This window comes from Pongo pygmaeus, chromosome 3 (assembly GCF_028885625.2).
Source record: "Pongo pygmaeus isolate AG05252 chromosome 3, NHGRI_mPonPyg2-v2.0_pri, whole genome shotgun sequence".
Taxonomy (NCBI): domain Eukaryota; kingdom Metazoa; phylum Chordata; class Mammalia; order Primates; family Hominidae; genus Pongo; species Pongo pygmaeus.
The window spans coordinates 168,829,098-168,845,255 of record NC_072376.2 but is presented as its reverse complement, the minus strand read 5'-3'; the positions used below and the strand labels follow the sequence as shown (position 1 = coordinate 168,845,255).

Sequence of the window (16,158 nt, the reverse complement as noted above, 5' to 3'; positions counted from 1 at the left end):
AGGGAAATGAGATAATGATTAATAATGTAATCTATTTATGAAAGCACTGCTGGAGTAGTCAGATTCAGAGACAGAAAGTAAAAGAGTGGTTGTCATGGGCTGAGGAGAGGAAGGATGAGGAGTTAGAGTTTAATGCATACAGAGTTTCAGTTAAGGAAGACGAAAACATCCTGGAAATAGATAAAGATTATGGAATGGCTGCAAAACAATGTGAATGTACTTAATGCCACAATACTGTATACTTAAAAATGGTTAACATGGTAAATTTTATGTTATATATATTTTACCACAATAAAAAAGCACAAACAGTAAATATAAGTACAAATTTTAAAATATCAAAAAGGCAATGTTGTGTTAATTTTTGGTAAAAGGAAATACTATGAATGCATAAAAAGAAATACAGTTTTGACACTTTATGTCACAACTTGCTTGGAAATTAATTTTCTGGAAAACATGATCATCCAGTAGTGCCATCTGGATGGCACTTTTCTGCTCTTCATTTAATACCTAGAAATGAGTTTGTAATTATCTAGAATCTCTAATGAATTTACTGAGATTTTATATTCTCCCAAGTCTTAGAGTTATACGTTTGGAATCAGATTTTATGTTTGCTTTTCTTCTCTGCTTTTTATGATGATTTGTATAAATATTACTTTGATATTACCAATTGCTATTACCTTATTCATATCAAATGTTAAAATAATAAAATTAACCAATCTTCATCTCAGTTATGACTCTATTTTGCTTTAACCAATTTAACTTCTAATAATATTTGTTTTTTGTGAAAAATAATAACATTCAATCTTTATTGGTTTTATTACAGCAGATCTTGGTGGTCAGCTGGGTCTATTTTGTGGGGCCAGTCTGATCACGATCATAGAAATTATTGAATATCTATTCACCAATTTCTACTGGATATGCATTTTCTTTTTGCTGAAGATATCTGAAATGACCCAGTGGACTCCTCCACCTCAGAATCGTCTGGGAAATAAAAATAGGATAGAGGAGTGTTAATGGTCACTTAGAATAAAATAATTTCCTTTTCTCTTCACGATACCTTCAGATTTATCATGACTAATTCATTGTTATGTCACTTTGCTATAGTTTTGAGAGTGCAATAAAAGCCATTAAAGATATGTATCTCTTCATAAATACTTCTTTCTATTTGTCTTTGTCTGTGTGTATATATATGTGTATATATGTGTATGTATATATATATGTGTATATATATGTGTATGTATATATATATGAAATAAAGAAATAGGAATTATCTTTCTCACCTTTGTGTTCCCTGCACCTAGAACAGTCAAGATTATGTAATAGACATCTCATAAATGTTTTTCAATGAATGAATATTGGTGTAGTGAAAAAGAGACATTTTTTATGACTAAATATGTAAACTAGACCCAATAAATAAACTATACATTAGGAAACAAAATATTTCTTTATTCAAGAAATGATATGTATAATTTATGCTTTATAAAGTTTTAAAGAATTTTTATTTTCATTAAGATGCAACATACTTTTTTTTCCCTTTTATCTGGAGTGTTCTATTGTAAATGACTTTTGGAGGGACAGAAATCTGTTTCCCATGCAGGTGGTACTTAACATCAATCTAATTGAAAATAAAGTTAAATCTGTACTATCTTGAAAGTACATGGCATTTTCTCATTTTTTTCCCAAGTACTTCTATTTACATATTTAGTCCAGAGAGGAAATTCAGGAGTTTCAGTGTTCTCCCTCCCACTCGGGTAATAGATCTACTTTCGGTGTCTCAGAATATTCAATTAAAGGTGACTTTTAGAAGATTTCTCAAACATATTTAAGAAATAATAATCAAGTCAAAGAATCTGTCCCCTAATTTATTCTTGGTGGTATTGCAATTTCTTCCAGATGTAAGAGAATAACTCCTGAAAGTCTTGATATTGTTTTCCAGCTTAATGATAAGCAAGTGCTAGTTCCGTGGGAATGAGGCCAGTGCAATTTCATGGTACTAACATTAGGAATACGAATATCTCATGACTCAGAAATCCCAATCTTGGGTAAATACTCTGGAGAAATTCTCCCACAGATGTGGCATGCAGCTTCTGACTTTATTGCAATTCCTCTACTTATCTTTTTTTTTTGAGATGGAGTCTTGCTCTTTCGCCCAGGCTAGAGTGTAGTGGTGTGATCTCAGCCACTGCAACCTACGCTGCAACCTCTGCCTCCAGGGTTCAAACGATTCTCCTACCTCAGCCTCCCAAGTAGCTAGGATTACAGGTACCTGCCACCGCGCCTGGCTAATTTTTGTATTTGTAGTAGACATGGGGTTTCACCACGTTGGCTAGGCTGGTCTTGAACTCCTGACCTCAAGTGATTCACCCACCTCAGCCTCCCAAAATGCTGGGATTATAGGCATGAGCCTCCAGGCCCGGCCTACTTATCCAAATATTGATTCTAATTATAGCCATGTGCAACCCTTTGAATGCAATAACTTTTTTGCTTATCTGTAGTGGTGGAGATTATGAACATGATGTATGGATCTTTTTTTTCCATCTCATTAGCTATCATTAGTGTTAGTGTATTTTATGTGTGGCCCAAGAAAATTATTCTTTCAGTGATGCCCAGGGAAGCCAAAAGTTTGGACACCCCTTAATAAACTCAGCTAGAAGATACTATTCTTTCCCCTTTTTTTCAATATATTGAAAAATCTTGAAACAATTTGTATTTTGAGTGATTCATAGAAGGACTCCACAAATTTTGTTGTGTCTAACATAAAATGGGTCAAGCAGCAGAATATAATTGAGAAAATGCTATTTTTTGAACTTGAGGAAGTCTATATTTTAAGAAATATTAAGTATCATATATGGCTCATGAATTTATCTTCCAATATTTCTGGGATAAGAAAACGACAAATACATATGCAGTTGACCCTTGAACAATACAAGGGTTGGGAGCATCAAGCCCCTGTGCAGTGCAAAGTCCACATATCATTACGGACTCATCCAAAAGTTAACTACTAGTAGCCTACTGTTGACCGGAAGCCTTACCAAAACACCAACAGTCAATTAACACATATTTTATATGTTATATGTATTACACACTGTATTCTTTTTTTTTTTTTTTTTTTAATTTGAGACAGAGTCTCACTCTGTGGCCCAGGCTGGAGTGCAGTGGCGGGATCTCAGCTCACTGCAAGCTCTGCCTCCCGGGTTCACGCCATTCTCCTGCCTCAGCCTACCGAGTAGCTGGGTTACAGGCACCCGCCACCACGCCCAGCTAATTTAGTAGAGATGAGGTTTCATCGTGTTAGCCAGGATGGTCTTGATCTCCTGACCTCATGATCCTCCCACCTCGGCTTCCCAAAGTGCTGGGATTACAGGCATGAGCCACTGTGCCCGGCCTATACACTGTATTCTTAAAATAAAGTGAGCTAGAGAAAAGAAAATGTTATTAAGAAAATCATGAAGAAGAGAAAACACATTTACTATTCATTAAGTGGAAGTGGATCATTGTGAAGCCCTCCATCCTGTCTTCTTCATGTTGAGTAGGCTGAGGAGGAGGAGACAGGGCAAGGGTTGGTCTTGCCATCTCAGGGGTGGCAGAGGTGGAAGAAGATCCATGTATAAGTGGACCAGTGCAGTTCAAACCCACGTTGTTCAAGGGGCAACTGTATTTTGTTTGAAAGAGATAAAATGGGGTTGATGTCATGGAGGGCTAACTAGCTGAGAATGGAGATTATTAAATTTAAGCCTCCTTAAAGGTTTGGAAAAACAGGTTGTCAATCAGTTTGGTTCCCACCAACTACATTTTATTTACAAGGTGACATGCCACTGCTATTAGTATGTACCTACATGAGGTAAGAAGCTTAATATTGTTTCTTATTTTATCCCCTACCACCCTCAAACTGGAATCAAAACACCTTTACTAAAATGTGGGAAGGATGTGCTAGAGGCATGAAGAGCTGAGCTGACTCCTGAGTAAATACCTTATCTGAATATGAGGGATAGTGGAGCAGGAATACCTTTGAAACGGTTTCTGGGATATGGGGATGAGGATGAAGGTCCAAGGATACTCTCTGACTTTCTCACCTCAAAAACATTTTTCTTATTTTACTTCATTGAGTTGCTCCAAATCTGGGATTGCACTTGTGTGCCCTACATCCTGGGAAGAATCACCATGCAAACATTATGCCGATTCTTCAGAAAGTATAAATATTACTAAGGGAACAGATAGATCGAGTGAGGACTCCACGTCATGTGGCTAACGGAGGACTGGCTGGAAATGCTGGCCCAGTGCCTCTGGTAGGAATAGTCCTATCATCTTTACCTTTCTAACAGTACTCCTTCTTGAAAATGGACAAAAGGAGATGTTCAAGGAAGGCTGTTTCCGCTACTTGCCTGCAGATGGTAGAATGACTGAATGAGAAAAATCTCACCTGAAGAGGACAAGTCTGAGACGAGACAGGTGAAAATGGAAAGGGAGAAACTGTGAGAGATGGGAAGAGAGCACCTCAATGACAAATGGGAATGGATGCTATTATTCTTTTCCTGAGAGAGAGCCTCAGAGCAAGACAATTAAGACTCTTAATTCTCTCAAGGTGGGGTATGGGTCAGGATCCATGCTGAGACAACCCCTGGATTTGCTTTTCCCCAAAAGTGGAGAAGTGACCTGAAGGCAAACTCTGAAGTTAACCCAACAACTCTGTTTGAGTTATTTGAAGAAAGTATATCAATCAGTATCCCTTGATGACCTGCCTAAAAGAAGAGCAGGTTGGAATCACAATTTGGGTTTTTTTTTTCACAAGTTATGTTGATCATATTCATACTTCTGTATATCCATTTATCACTGGTGATTCACCCACAGAGTAGTCATAAAGGACACAGGGGACCTGGCATTACTGGAAGCTGCCTGAAAAGATAATGTAGAGATACAAGGGACAATAGATGTTTCTACACTAATGGAGCATCCCCTTCCCAAACATCCTGGGAAAGAGCACATATCCTCAGTCAGGAAGGATTTGATAAGATCTTGATTGCAATAATAGGGCAGCAACATAAAAATAAATGAGCTATCAAGCCATGAAAAGACATGAAAGAACATTAAAAGCATATTGTTGAGTGAAAGATACCAATCTGAAAAGGCTACATACCATAGGATTCCACCGATATAGCATGCCAGGGAAGACAAAACTATTGAAACCATAAAGAATTTTGAAATATCAGTGATTGACAGGAGCTTGAGGGAAGGAGGGAAAAATGAATAGATGGAGCACATGGGATTTTTAGGGCAGTGAAACTAGTCTGTATGATACTGTAATGTTAGATACATGTAATTATGCATTTGTCAAAATCCATAGAATGTACAACACAAAGACTGAATCCTAACGTAAACTATGGACTTTAGTTAGTAATAAGACATCAATATTGGCTCATCGACTGCAACAAAAGTACCACAATCATACAAGATGTTAATAATAGGGGAAACTGGGAGTGGTGGGTTAAGGGGGTATATAGGAGCTCTGTATTTTTCACTCAGTTTTGTGTGTGTGTGTGTGTGTGTGTGTGTGTGTGTGTGTGTGTGTAAACCTAAAACTGCTTTTAAAAGTGTATTTAGGCTGGGTGCGGTGGCTGACGCCTGTAATCCCAGCACTTTGGGAGGCCGAGGCGGGTGGATCACCTGAGGTCAGGAGATCGAGACAAGCCTCACCAACATGGTGAAACCCCATCTCTACTAAAAATACAAAAAATTAACCAGGGGTGGTGGCGGGCACCTGCAATTTCAGCTACTCGGGAGGCTGAGGCAGGAGAATTGTTTGAACCTGGGAGGCGGAAGTTGCAGTGAGTCAAGATCATACCCCTGCCTTCCAGCCTGGGCAACACAGAGAGATTCTGTCTCAGAAAAAAAAAAAAAAAAAGTGTATTTAAAAGTGGGGAGGCAGTGGCTCAAGATGATAGAGATTCAGGGTAGAGGAGTACTATTTGTAGGACTATTATGTACAGACTAAGCCAATGTCAATGATTCTTTGGTAAGAACACTCATGTAACATTGCTATTTCCTGGCCAGAGTGCTGCGAATGAACAAGAAATTTTCCCATTGTACATTCAGTTGGTTGGGAAGTAGATGGTCAGTGCTTCATAATGATATCTAGTAATATGGTTTGGCTCTGTGTCCCCACCCATATCTCATCTTGAATTTTACTCCCATAATTCCCATGCGTTGTGGGAGATAATTTGAATCATGGGGGACGTTTCCCCCATACTGTTCTCATGATAGTGAATAAGTCTCATGAGATCTGATGGTTTTAACAGGGCTTTTTGCTTTTGCGTCTCCCTCATTTTTTCTCTTGCTGAGAGTATGTATGAAGTGTCTTTTGCCTCCCACCATGATTCTGAGCCCTCCCCAGCCATGTGAAACTGTAAGTCCAATTAAATCTTTTTTTCTTCCCAGTCTTGGCTATGTCTTTATCAGCAGCGTGAAAACAGACTAATACACCTGGAATCTTATGTTGTTGAAAAGATTTATTTCTTGAAGGCTGAGTTATGGTTATGCTGCCCCTAGTGCAGATGGAACCTGAAGTTTCATGAGCCTCTGGTAACTACCATAGTAGCAGGAAATGCATTTTATATAGAAAATCTGTGCCGGAAGTTTTGAGAAATAACATGTTCATGTTAACAAATCAACTGAGGTATGGTATATAAAGTAAAAATTTAATCTCTCCACTGAAGTTATATGTTATAATAAAAGATTTATGATTTTACTTACAGACCTAAATATAAATGAAAGTAGACAATAATCCTAGAATGAAGATGTGTTTGTGGAAGGAAGTACCTGAAAATCTTGTTGATGTCATATCCATGGAGACTGAATGCCAAGGAAAAAACAAAATTAAGTTTGGAAAAGCTGTACCTGCAGTTAAATATCCCTAGCAAAACCTACTCAAAGGCAGGCAAATAACGGATAAGGAAGGAAATAAGTAGTTTAAGTGGTAAAGAATTATCACAAAAAAACCTATGAAATTTTTGGACATGGTTAGCACAATTCAGATTTAACCAACATTATATTTTGGTGTATTTCCATCCTATTTTATTTATATGAAATCATGCTATGTACATTAGTCTGAAAACTACGTTTCAATTTTACCTGTTTAAAGTGTGTTCATGTTAACAAATAAAGATCTGGTTTATCAAAATGTTGCACAAAATTACATCCATACATATATTATGGTTGATTGATTGATTTTTCCCTACAAATGCATATTTACATAGTTCCAAATTTCCACTTATAACAAAAATACTGCAATGAAATTCTGTATACATTACCTTTTGGTATGTACCTAGAAGTGAAATTGATAAAATTTTGTGGTGTATGCATCTTTACCTTGACTACATATTGTCAAATTCCTCCCTGACATAACTGTACCAATTTATACAATCAATAGTAGCACATAAAAATTCAGAAATCCCCCATTATCTTGTGATAAAGATTTTTCCAAACTAATTTGTGAGCATTGATTTTTTGCTATAAGAGCTCAGTAGGCATTGAAGGGCAGATGGAATTTGAGAAGTCCTAGAGAGCAGGAAATCATGGAAAATTAGGAAGAAGCTTCACCTGAAAGATGACTAGGTATCTGTGTAATTTTGATTGGATTCAGAAGATAGCAAACCTGCTACAGAAATTGTGACGCCAAAAGAGTCAACAGGGTGAATAAACAGTCACACTTATATTTTATCACCTGTAACATGATGGAGGGTGTACTGTATGACTTTAAAGGTAGGTATTGGCCAATCTACCTAATATAGACATTGACCAGCTTCTTAGGTTGTTTTGTTGTGGTGTGAAAAGATAATCGCAGTAAATGTCATAGTTACTGGGGAAAGAGTATTCTAAATAAGAATAGATTTCAGATAAGTGTTGGTGAATGAATTGTATTTTAACTGTTTTTCTGTAAATAGTGATCCTCAGAGGTTTACAAAATTTTTTTTATCGTGAACAAAGAACAAATATTTGAAATCATTCAGAAAACAAATAAATGTAAGTAGTCAGCAAGAAATAAATGGTCAGATTTAGAAAAGATGCCTAATGTAAGGACTGTTGTATCTACTTTATTGCTTATCTTACTAAGTCATCCTATTACTAACATTCTGAAAGCCTAGTAGAGCTTCATCTAGTAGAGTTCATCTGAAGGCAGAGTGAGTGTTGGCATGTAAGACATTACCTTTAGATTTAAGGTGAGAGGAAGTTTCCTTCGAAGTCTCAAGACTTAGCAAGAATTAAAAGCGTCTCAATGGAATGCCTATATCCAAAATCAGAGTTCAGGGTGAGAAATGGGAGGAACAGAAGTCAGATGAGAAGGGATTTGTATCTCAAATTTTCACTAGAATCAACTGAGATAAATTTTACCAGAGTTGGAAGTAGGAGTAGGGAACAAATAAGAAAAAACATTAAACACTGCCAAAGTGCTCAACAATTTCCATAACTGGTCCAGTAACTATTCCTATAATAGTGTCTGGCAACTTTTATGCCAATCCATTATTTCATTAGATCTTACACATCTGCACTAATTAAATGCCTGCAGAAAGAAGACTGTAAGTAAATTTTAAAAAATAACTTGAAGGATTCAAATGTCAATTTTAAATGACATTTAGAAATTCACAGGCTAACAAACCACAGCATACAATTCAGTTATACAGGTTTCTGTCAGTTACCGCTAAGATGTCTTGAATAAATTAATGTATTTTTCTAAATCACTGGCAGAGTTTCTGCCGTTATTAATGTTCTAGAAAAAACCGAGTCCTTGTCACACTACCAGGAAAAGTTAGACACACAGACACTTTGATGGATGAGGGGGGAACGAAATTTATTGGGGGGAAAGGAAAAAACACTCTCAGCAAAGCGTGAAGGGTTCCCGTTAATAGGCCCCCATCTCACAGATTGAATCCCAGTCACTACCCAGGAATAAGAGAAGCCAGTCTCCTCCCCTCTGCAAAGGGCATTCAAACATCCCGAGGCTCCACTCTGTCCTCCTAGTGCTCAGGTGGGCATTATTCAGAAACAATCGGTTGGAAAAGGACGGGCCTCATGGCCGACCCTGCAGTCTGGTTTTTCAGCCTTCAGGCTGTTTTAGGCTTGAAGGCAGGATTTCTCTGGGGGATCCTTGGCTACCTGCTCTCTCTGTCATTAAGGACAAGTCAAAGTCACCTTCAGGTTATGTCTCTTGTCCTGCTATGCCCTTTATTCAAAGGGTAATTGCTTACAACAGAAATGTACTATATCCATGTTTCTTTCTCTTGAATTCTAGTTGGGAAACAAGCCCTCACATTATTTTTTTTTTTACAAAGAAGAAAGAAAAGAAAAAGAAAAACACTACATGATTTATTTTCAGACTGTTTATTGTAAAAATTAGTTCAGAGAAGATAAAGAGAAATAATTGCTAAAGTTTTTGAGTTTCTTAAAACAGTTGAATCCTGCAGACTGGATTGTTAGAACTTGGATAAATAAAGAGAAGGAAGTTTGAAAGCAAATGCCAGCAGCAGCAGATTTGTATTTGCATAGTGTGTTTGCAAAACAGCAAGAAGATTAGCTTAGAAGAATTGGAAGGGGAATAAAATTGAGTAATCAGAAGTCCTTTAGGATCAAAAGAGAATGAACAGATTATGGGGATTTTTGAATTCTTATCCAAGATCTTCACCCTACCACAAATTAAGAAAGAGCTACTGCAGTTTCTGAAATGAGGTGGTCAGATTGCAGTTAAGGCCAGAAAGGAAAGTAGGCAGTATAGTGCTAAATGCTGGCAAGGAATACAGGAATATGAGAATTCTCATGCACTAGTGATGGTAATGACCACAGGTTCAGCAATTCTGGAGATCACTGTGACAGTACTCAAGGCAAATTAAATATACACATAATTACAACCCAGCAATTTTACTCTCGGAGAATGTGTGCATGTGGGTATGAGTGTGTGTGAGTGTGTGTACCATGTATGTATGTATATAAAATCTCTCTAACAGGAATTCTCCCATAAAAACATGAAACATGAAGAGACACATACATCACAACATTGGGAGTTGGGCACATTCTGGGATTCATTAGTAAAAAATATTACTTTGTAGACTGTTATATTGATGACCCCCATACCTCCCAGTATTCATACGCTTTGGTAATCTTCCACATTGGGCTTGGCATTGTGTTTCTTTTTGACCAAATGGGTCAAATGTTATGTAGAGGCTTATTAAGAGCTTGCATTTAGGGGCTTGTCCCTTTGAAATACTTGGATCCAGGGGCCATGTTTAGGTCACATACAGTTGAAAAGGTCCTATGGAGGAGTATTGAGATACGTAACAAACGGCTAAAGTCTTCTTGGACAGTTGCCAGCTAAATATAGCTAAATGAGTGACTCTAGCCAAGGCTATACGGAACAGAAGCAGCACCCAGATGAATATGCTATTTTAAACCACAAAATTTATATTAAAATAATATAGAGATATGAAAATATACAGCAAACAAGGGAAGGATAACAACAACAACAAGCAAGAGAAAGAGAGAGAGATAAAGAGAGAGAAAGAGAAGAAGGAAGGAAGAAAACCAAGTAGCTGCTGCTACATTGGAAATTGCATGATTGTTGTGTTGTGAATGATTCTCTTAAAGGTGTCTATAGGCACTCATTATTAACATGATTTAGAGAAGGGAACGACACACGGTTGCATCAAGCATGGTCTTATAGGTATGATATAGACAAGTGTAGAAAAAAATCAAGCTTGGTGATCTAGGCATGCTGGGGACAAAGAACTACATGCACAAATACCTCTAATACATAGAATATATGACTCTATTTGGTCAGAGGTGGTCAAAAAGTCCACAAGACAAAGAAGAAAAATCCCCTCAGAACACCATTTCATTAGTAAATGCTCAACCACAATAAATATTGCAAAAGAAATGGAAATAAAAGAACAAAAAATACTGTGTACATTAACAGAACACTTATATCTTTATTACACATGTGTTTCAAAGTGTTTATAAAAGCAAACATCCCACCATCAGACACCAAAAAATACAAACATGCCATAAAATCATAATATACAATGTGTATACAATATTGTATATACAATGTACTACCTATGAGATTTTTTCCATATAATTCAATATATAGATATATCATTAAGTTTTTTATAAGTTAAATTGGTTTTCATTTTTAATTATTAAAAATCATACTTCAATGAACATTCTTAATCACAAAATGTTCTGCCCATTTCATATTATTTTCAGAGAATAAATTTCAAGGATTTCTTGATAATGTTTAATGTGTTTTTTTATGTGTTTCCAAATTACCCTTCACACAGTTAAAGACAAAGTAGTAGTTTAGGAATATGTCCATTTTCCTGTATTGTCAACCAGTCAACTGCAAATAGAGTTTTTGGTTTTATTTAGAGACAGAGTTTCTTTCTGTCAGCCAGGCTGGAGTGCAGTGGTGTGATCATAGCTCACTGCAGCCTTGAACTTCTGGGCTCAAGCGACCCTCTGCCCCAGCCTTCCAAATTGCTGGGATTACAGGCATGAGTCATCACATCTGGCCGGTTATTATTTTTATATTCTTTAAAAATAATTTATATAAGCAAGGATATCACTGTAGCATTGCTTATAATAATTGAAAATTGGAATTAATCCAAATATCCAACAAAAGAAGAGTTGTGAAAAAATTGTGGATAAGCTATATGATGAAATAATACATAGTCATCAAAAACCATTACCAGGAAGCAGGGAGCAGACAACTGCAAAAGGCATAAAAAGGTTTCATGAATGAGAATAACAATATGCATGCAGGATATTTAAAATATCTCCCTATTACATTGGATCGAGGGATAATTATGAACTGTCTCAGCTTCCCTGGGACATACATTTTCTTTCTTATAATTAAACTTGTAGGTACTAAAAGGCTTGATTGCTCCTGGTACACTCTCCTTTTGGTTTCTGGAACATAAGTAACTTGAACCTGTCATGAGCCCAAATATTGGCAGTCTCTCCCTGAGCTGCTTTTCTTTCAAATAGTTGCAATACTTACCTCACAGCATTCCAGTGTTTGCTCACTCATCTCCTTCGCCCTTCATTGAGGCCAGCCCCAACTCTCAATGTCCAAATTGCAAGTAGCCCCACCCCATCCTTGCACTCCTGATCTCCTTTCCTCTGTGCTTAATTTTTCCCCATAGAATACATCATCCTCTATCATTTAATTTATGATTATCTTATTAGGTTGGTGCAAATTATTTTTAATGGCAAAAACGCAATTACTTTTGACCCAATCTAATATATTTATGGTGTATTTTCTGTTCCCCTCTGCTAGAAGGTAAGCCCTCTGAGGGCAAGGAGCTCTGTTTATTTTCCATCAATCTAACCTATGCTCTTAGATGAGAGTCTGGCACGTTGTGGGAGCTCAATTAATATGTGCTGAATGAACAAGTAGGTCTTGCTTCAGTGTATTAGGGCTGTACCATGTAGGCAACTGAAATGCACAAGAAAACTGGGCTGTACCTCACTACCCAATCCATCCTCAGCTTCTGAGTGTCAATGTCTGTATGCTAAAATGGTTGAGAAAATCATGGTCCAGATACAGGATGAAATTTTATGTGAACATTAAATACTCACTCTATGTGAAAAAATGCTTAACTATGATATTGAGTGAAAAAAGGACTCAATATTGCATAATCTTTTACAAAAAAAAATAAACTGGGGAAAATACTGTATCTACAAGCATGGGGTTATTCCCTGAGAATACGTTGAGGAAAAAAAACTTTTCTATTATACTAAGGATGGTGTAACAGAGAACCATTTTTAAATACACAAACCCCTTTTTATGGTAAAGGGAATCTCACAAAGATATAGAATAATTTAACCTGTTGATTAATTTCACTCCATGTTAGATCCATTACTCCAACTCTCCAAATTCTCTCCTTCCCTCACCCCAAGTACTGATCTGTTCATAATTATTTTTATTGAAATCATTCTGTAAGGAAGAATTGACCTTTATCCCTCATTCATTTATTATTTAAGTCATTTACTTATGTAAGTATGAGTTCAAGAAGTTTTCTTAATTATATGGGCTATAATCCAATACTGTCATTATTAATTTTACTGCTCAAATCAGATTCATATGAATCACTGAGCAAATCAGGTTCTTTCTTCTCTTGCAATCTGATATAGAAAAATGGATGAAGATTTTATATTTTGGTGACATTTGATATTTGTTTTCAGTATAATTTGGCAGCATAAATAACTTATGCTTGGGAAAATGGTACTTTGTGGTCATGAAAACAGTATTATTCAATGGTGTTAGTGATGGTAAAATATTGATACTTTTTTGTTGTTATTCAGCTTAATTCATGCATTAGTTTTAAAAGGAGCAAAACTTTCTAAATGATTTTTTAATGATGTAATGATGTTTTAATGATTATCATAATATATTGATAGTAATTTAAAATCAATTTAAATCTAGTCATTAAAATGTGGATAAACATATACAATCCCATATAAATAATGTGTAATTCCTAAATTACTAAGTGAAAACCAGAGGGGGCAAGGTACTTTTCTGTTCACTTAGAGTGGTTGTTGCTTATGGCAAATATCTGCAAATCACGTTCTCTTTTATGGCACCATTTAGAAGAAAGTGCATACATTATGCTTGAATGCTGGGATGTCTTCATATATATCAACAATGTTTTATTATCTGATGGTAAGGATAATTGCTAACAATTTAAAAATTATTCTCTTAACTTCACAATAAATTGTGATAAGTTCTAGACATCAATAATGCAAGAAAACGGACGATACCTTTAGGTAGGCCAAGAGAGATTTAGAGGCACTGGGACTTGGTGAAGACTGAAGACAGAAAGATTCCTCGTTGAGGTGTCCTTTGGCTGGCACTGGGATGCCATGTGACTGAATATAGCCAGGGGAATTTAGAAACTTGAGAAGAAGAATTTTTTTTTTTTTTTTTTTTTTGAGGCTGCGCTCTGTTGCCAGGCTGGAGTGTAGTGGTGCGATCTCAGCTCACTGCAACCTCTGCCTCCCGGGTTCAAGTGATTCTCCTGCCTCAGCCTCTCAAATAGCTGGGACTACAGGCACCAGCCACCATGCCCGGCTAATTTTTGTATTTTTAGTAGAGATGGGGTTTCACCATTTGGCCAGGATGGTCTCCATTTTTTGACCTTGTGATCCGCCCACCTCAGCCTCCCAAAGTGCTGGGATTACAGGCAGAAGAATTTTTAATCTTGAGTGTTTTATATTCTGTGCAGCTATTCCCTTCTGATATTATCCTTCAAATGTTCAACAATGCTTTGTTAAAAACTACAACATGGTAACAGTCATGGATGTGCACATGTATATGATGAGAAAGCCATTCCAGTAAATAAATCTACAGCCAATGCAAAAAACAGACCATCAAGTGGAAAACACTGATACTTTACAAATTGTACAAATGACATTCTTCTTCAGCAACTGTTTTCCAGTATTTGGAGGAAGGATACCTGACAATTCTGAACCCCTACTCTGTGACAAGGCTCTGGAACTGGCTGCTGGAGCTAATGAGTGGTTGTGCAGTGTCTGACCTGATTTCTCCCACAGTCTATTTGACAAGAAGACAGTAAATCATTAAAATTGTAACAGATAGAAGAATAGCAATGGTCTTCTACTCAGATACTATGGAAGCACAGACCTAACTTAGATTGGGAAAGCTGAAAAATTTCTTCTATATTTCTGGAAGAACCTGTTATAAGCCTTAGAAAGAGCCCCCTCCCTGTCCCAAAATTCCTTTGTCAGAAGCCCATACAAATAAGATTAAAATGCTAATCATGGTGGCAGAGTGAGGAAGACTAAGGCTGACTACCTTTATGGAGGATTCCCTCCACATGCAGCAAGACTGCTTTCTTAGCAGATGCCTTAATGGGAGGATACAGTCAAGGAGATTCTTTCCCTACTTGTACAGCTCATCAGGGTTTGCTGTTGGAGTTCATCAATCCCAAAATCTGAAAATTCTAGAACCAATCTGGGTATCAGGCAGAAGAATGTAAGCATTTTATACATAGAGGGGCGAATTAGCATCAAACTGTTTTTCCTCCTGCACAACATATAGGTTCTCCGGGTCTAGACTTTATAATTGCTGTCTTGTGATCCATCTTTAGGGGAACATGTTTGCCTTCCCTGCCTCAGCCCCCACTGCTTGTGCCCCAGCCTTCCACATCCTGTTGTTCAGAGTTAGTCGTAAAGTTTAGGGCCAATACCACCTGCCATATCTTCTTCACACTCCTTGCCTGCTTGCCTGACTAGAACTTTGTTACCCGACACACACTCATCCGGTGTTAAAACTCCCAACAGATGTACACGACTTGCCAGCCACTTGCTTATTTTGTTATGAGATGCATCCGAGCAGCCTAGTTGGAAGCTTGGGCTCTGGAATCCATTTTTCTGGGTATGGATACTGGCTTTACCCACTCACTCTCTGTTTAACATTTGGGCAGTTCTTCAAACTTTATGTGCTCCAGTTTCCTCATGAGTAAAATGGAGTCGATAATAAGAGTATATATTTAATAAATTGCTGAAAGGATTAAACATGTAAAATGTTCAAATCACCGTTGAACTTGCAGTGACTGTAGGATTGTTCCCTGATTGCCATGCTGGTAGTTGTGAGCCTGAGGGCAGCAGGGATCTGGTCACCACTTATCTCAACTCTCATGTCTGTTGTTTGATGGTCAGTTATAATACAGCACAATATTTAAAGAAATATATATTTTAAAAGCAAATTTTATAACTTTTACTATAGTATTAACACTATCTTTAAAATAACTCTTTTTAAAAGTGCTTTACATGTCAAGAAATCCAACAAGCTGTATACAATGAGTTTTGAATTTCAAACATTCATGAATCAGGAAGAATTTTTGGTAAATTCACAAAAAGACATATGGTCAGTGTCACAGGAACATTTGCTCCTCCTGAGGTCTGAAGGGTTCTGAACGTTCTGATACACTTTACTGAGCACGAATCAAGTGAAAATTGTTCATGTGTATTCAAGGGTACAAATCTTTTGGTAGTCAACTTTTGCATAATTCTCTTTCAGTTAATACTTTGGTAATATTACTGTCAAGTGCAAAAAGAGTAAGTTGGGTTGACAGGGAAAGAACAACCTTTAAC

General features: G+C 36.9%; 1 protein-coding gene across 1 annotated transcript in view; it reads left to right on the top strand.

Moving 5' to 3' along the window:
- ASIC5 (acid sensing ion channel subunit family member 5) overlaps window positions 1-1,146 on the top strand; it is a 40,335-nt gene extending 39,189 nt beyond the window's left edge. Inside the window, exon 10 of the mRNA XM_054484550.1 lies at window positions 824-1,146. Within this exon, the coding sequence (XP_054340525.1) occupies window positions 824-1,014 (191 nt within the window). The 3' untranslated portion in view covers window positions 1,015-1,146. The remainder of the gene's footprint in view (window positions 1-823) is intronic.
- Window positions 1,147-16,158: the final 15,012 nt, after the last annotated feature.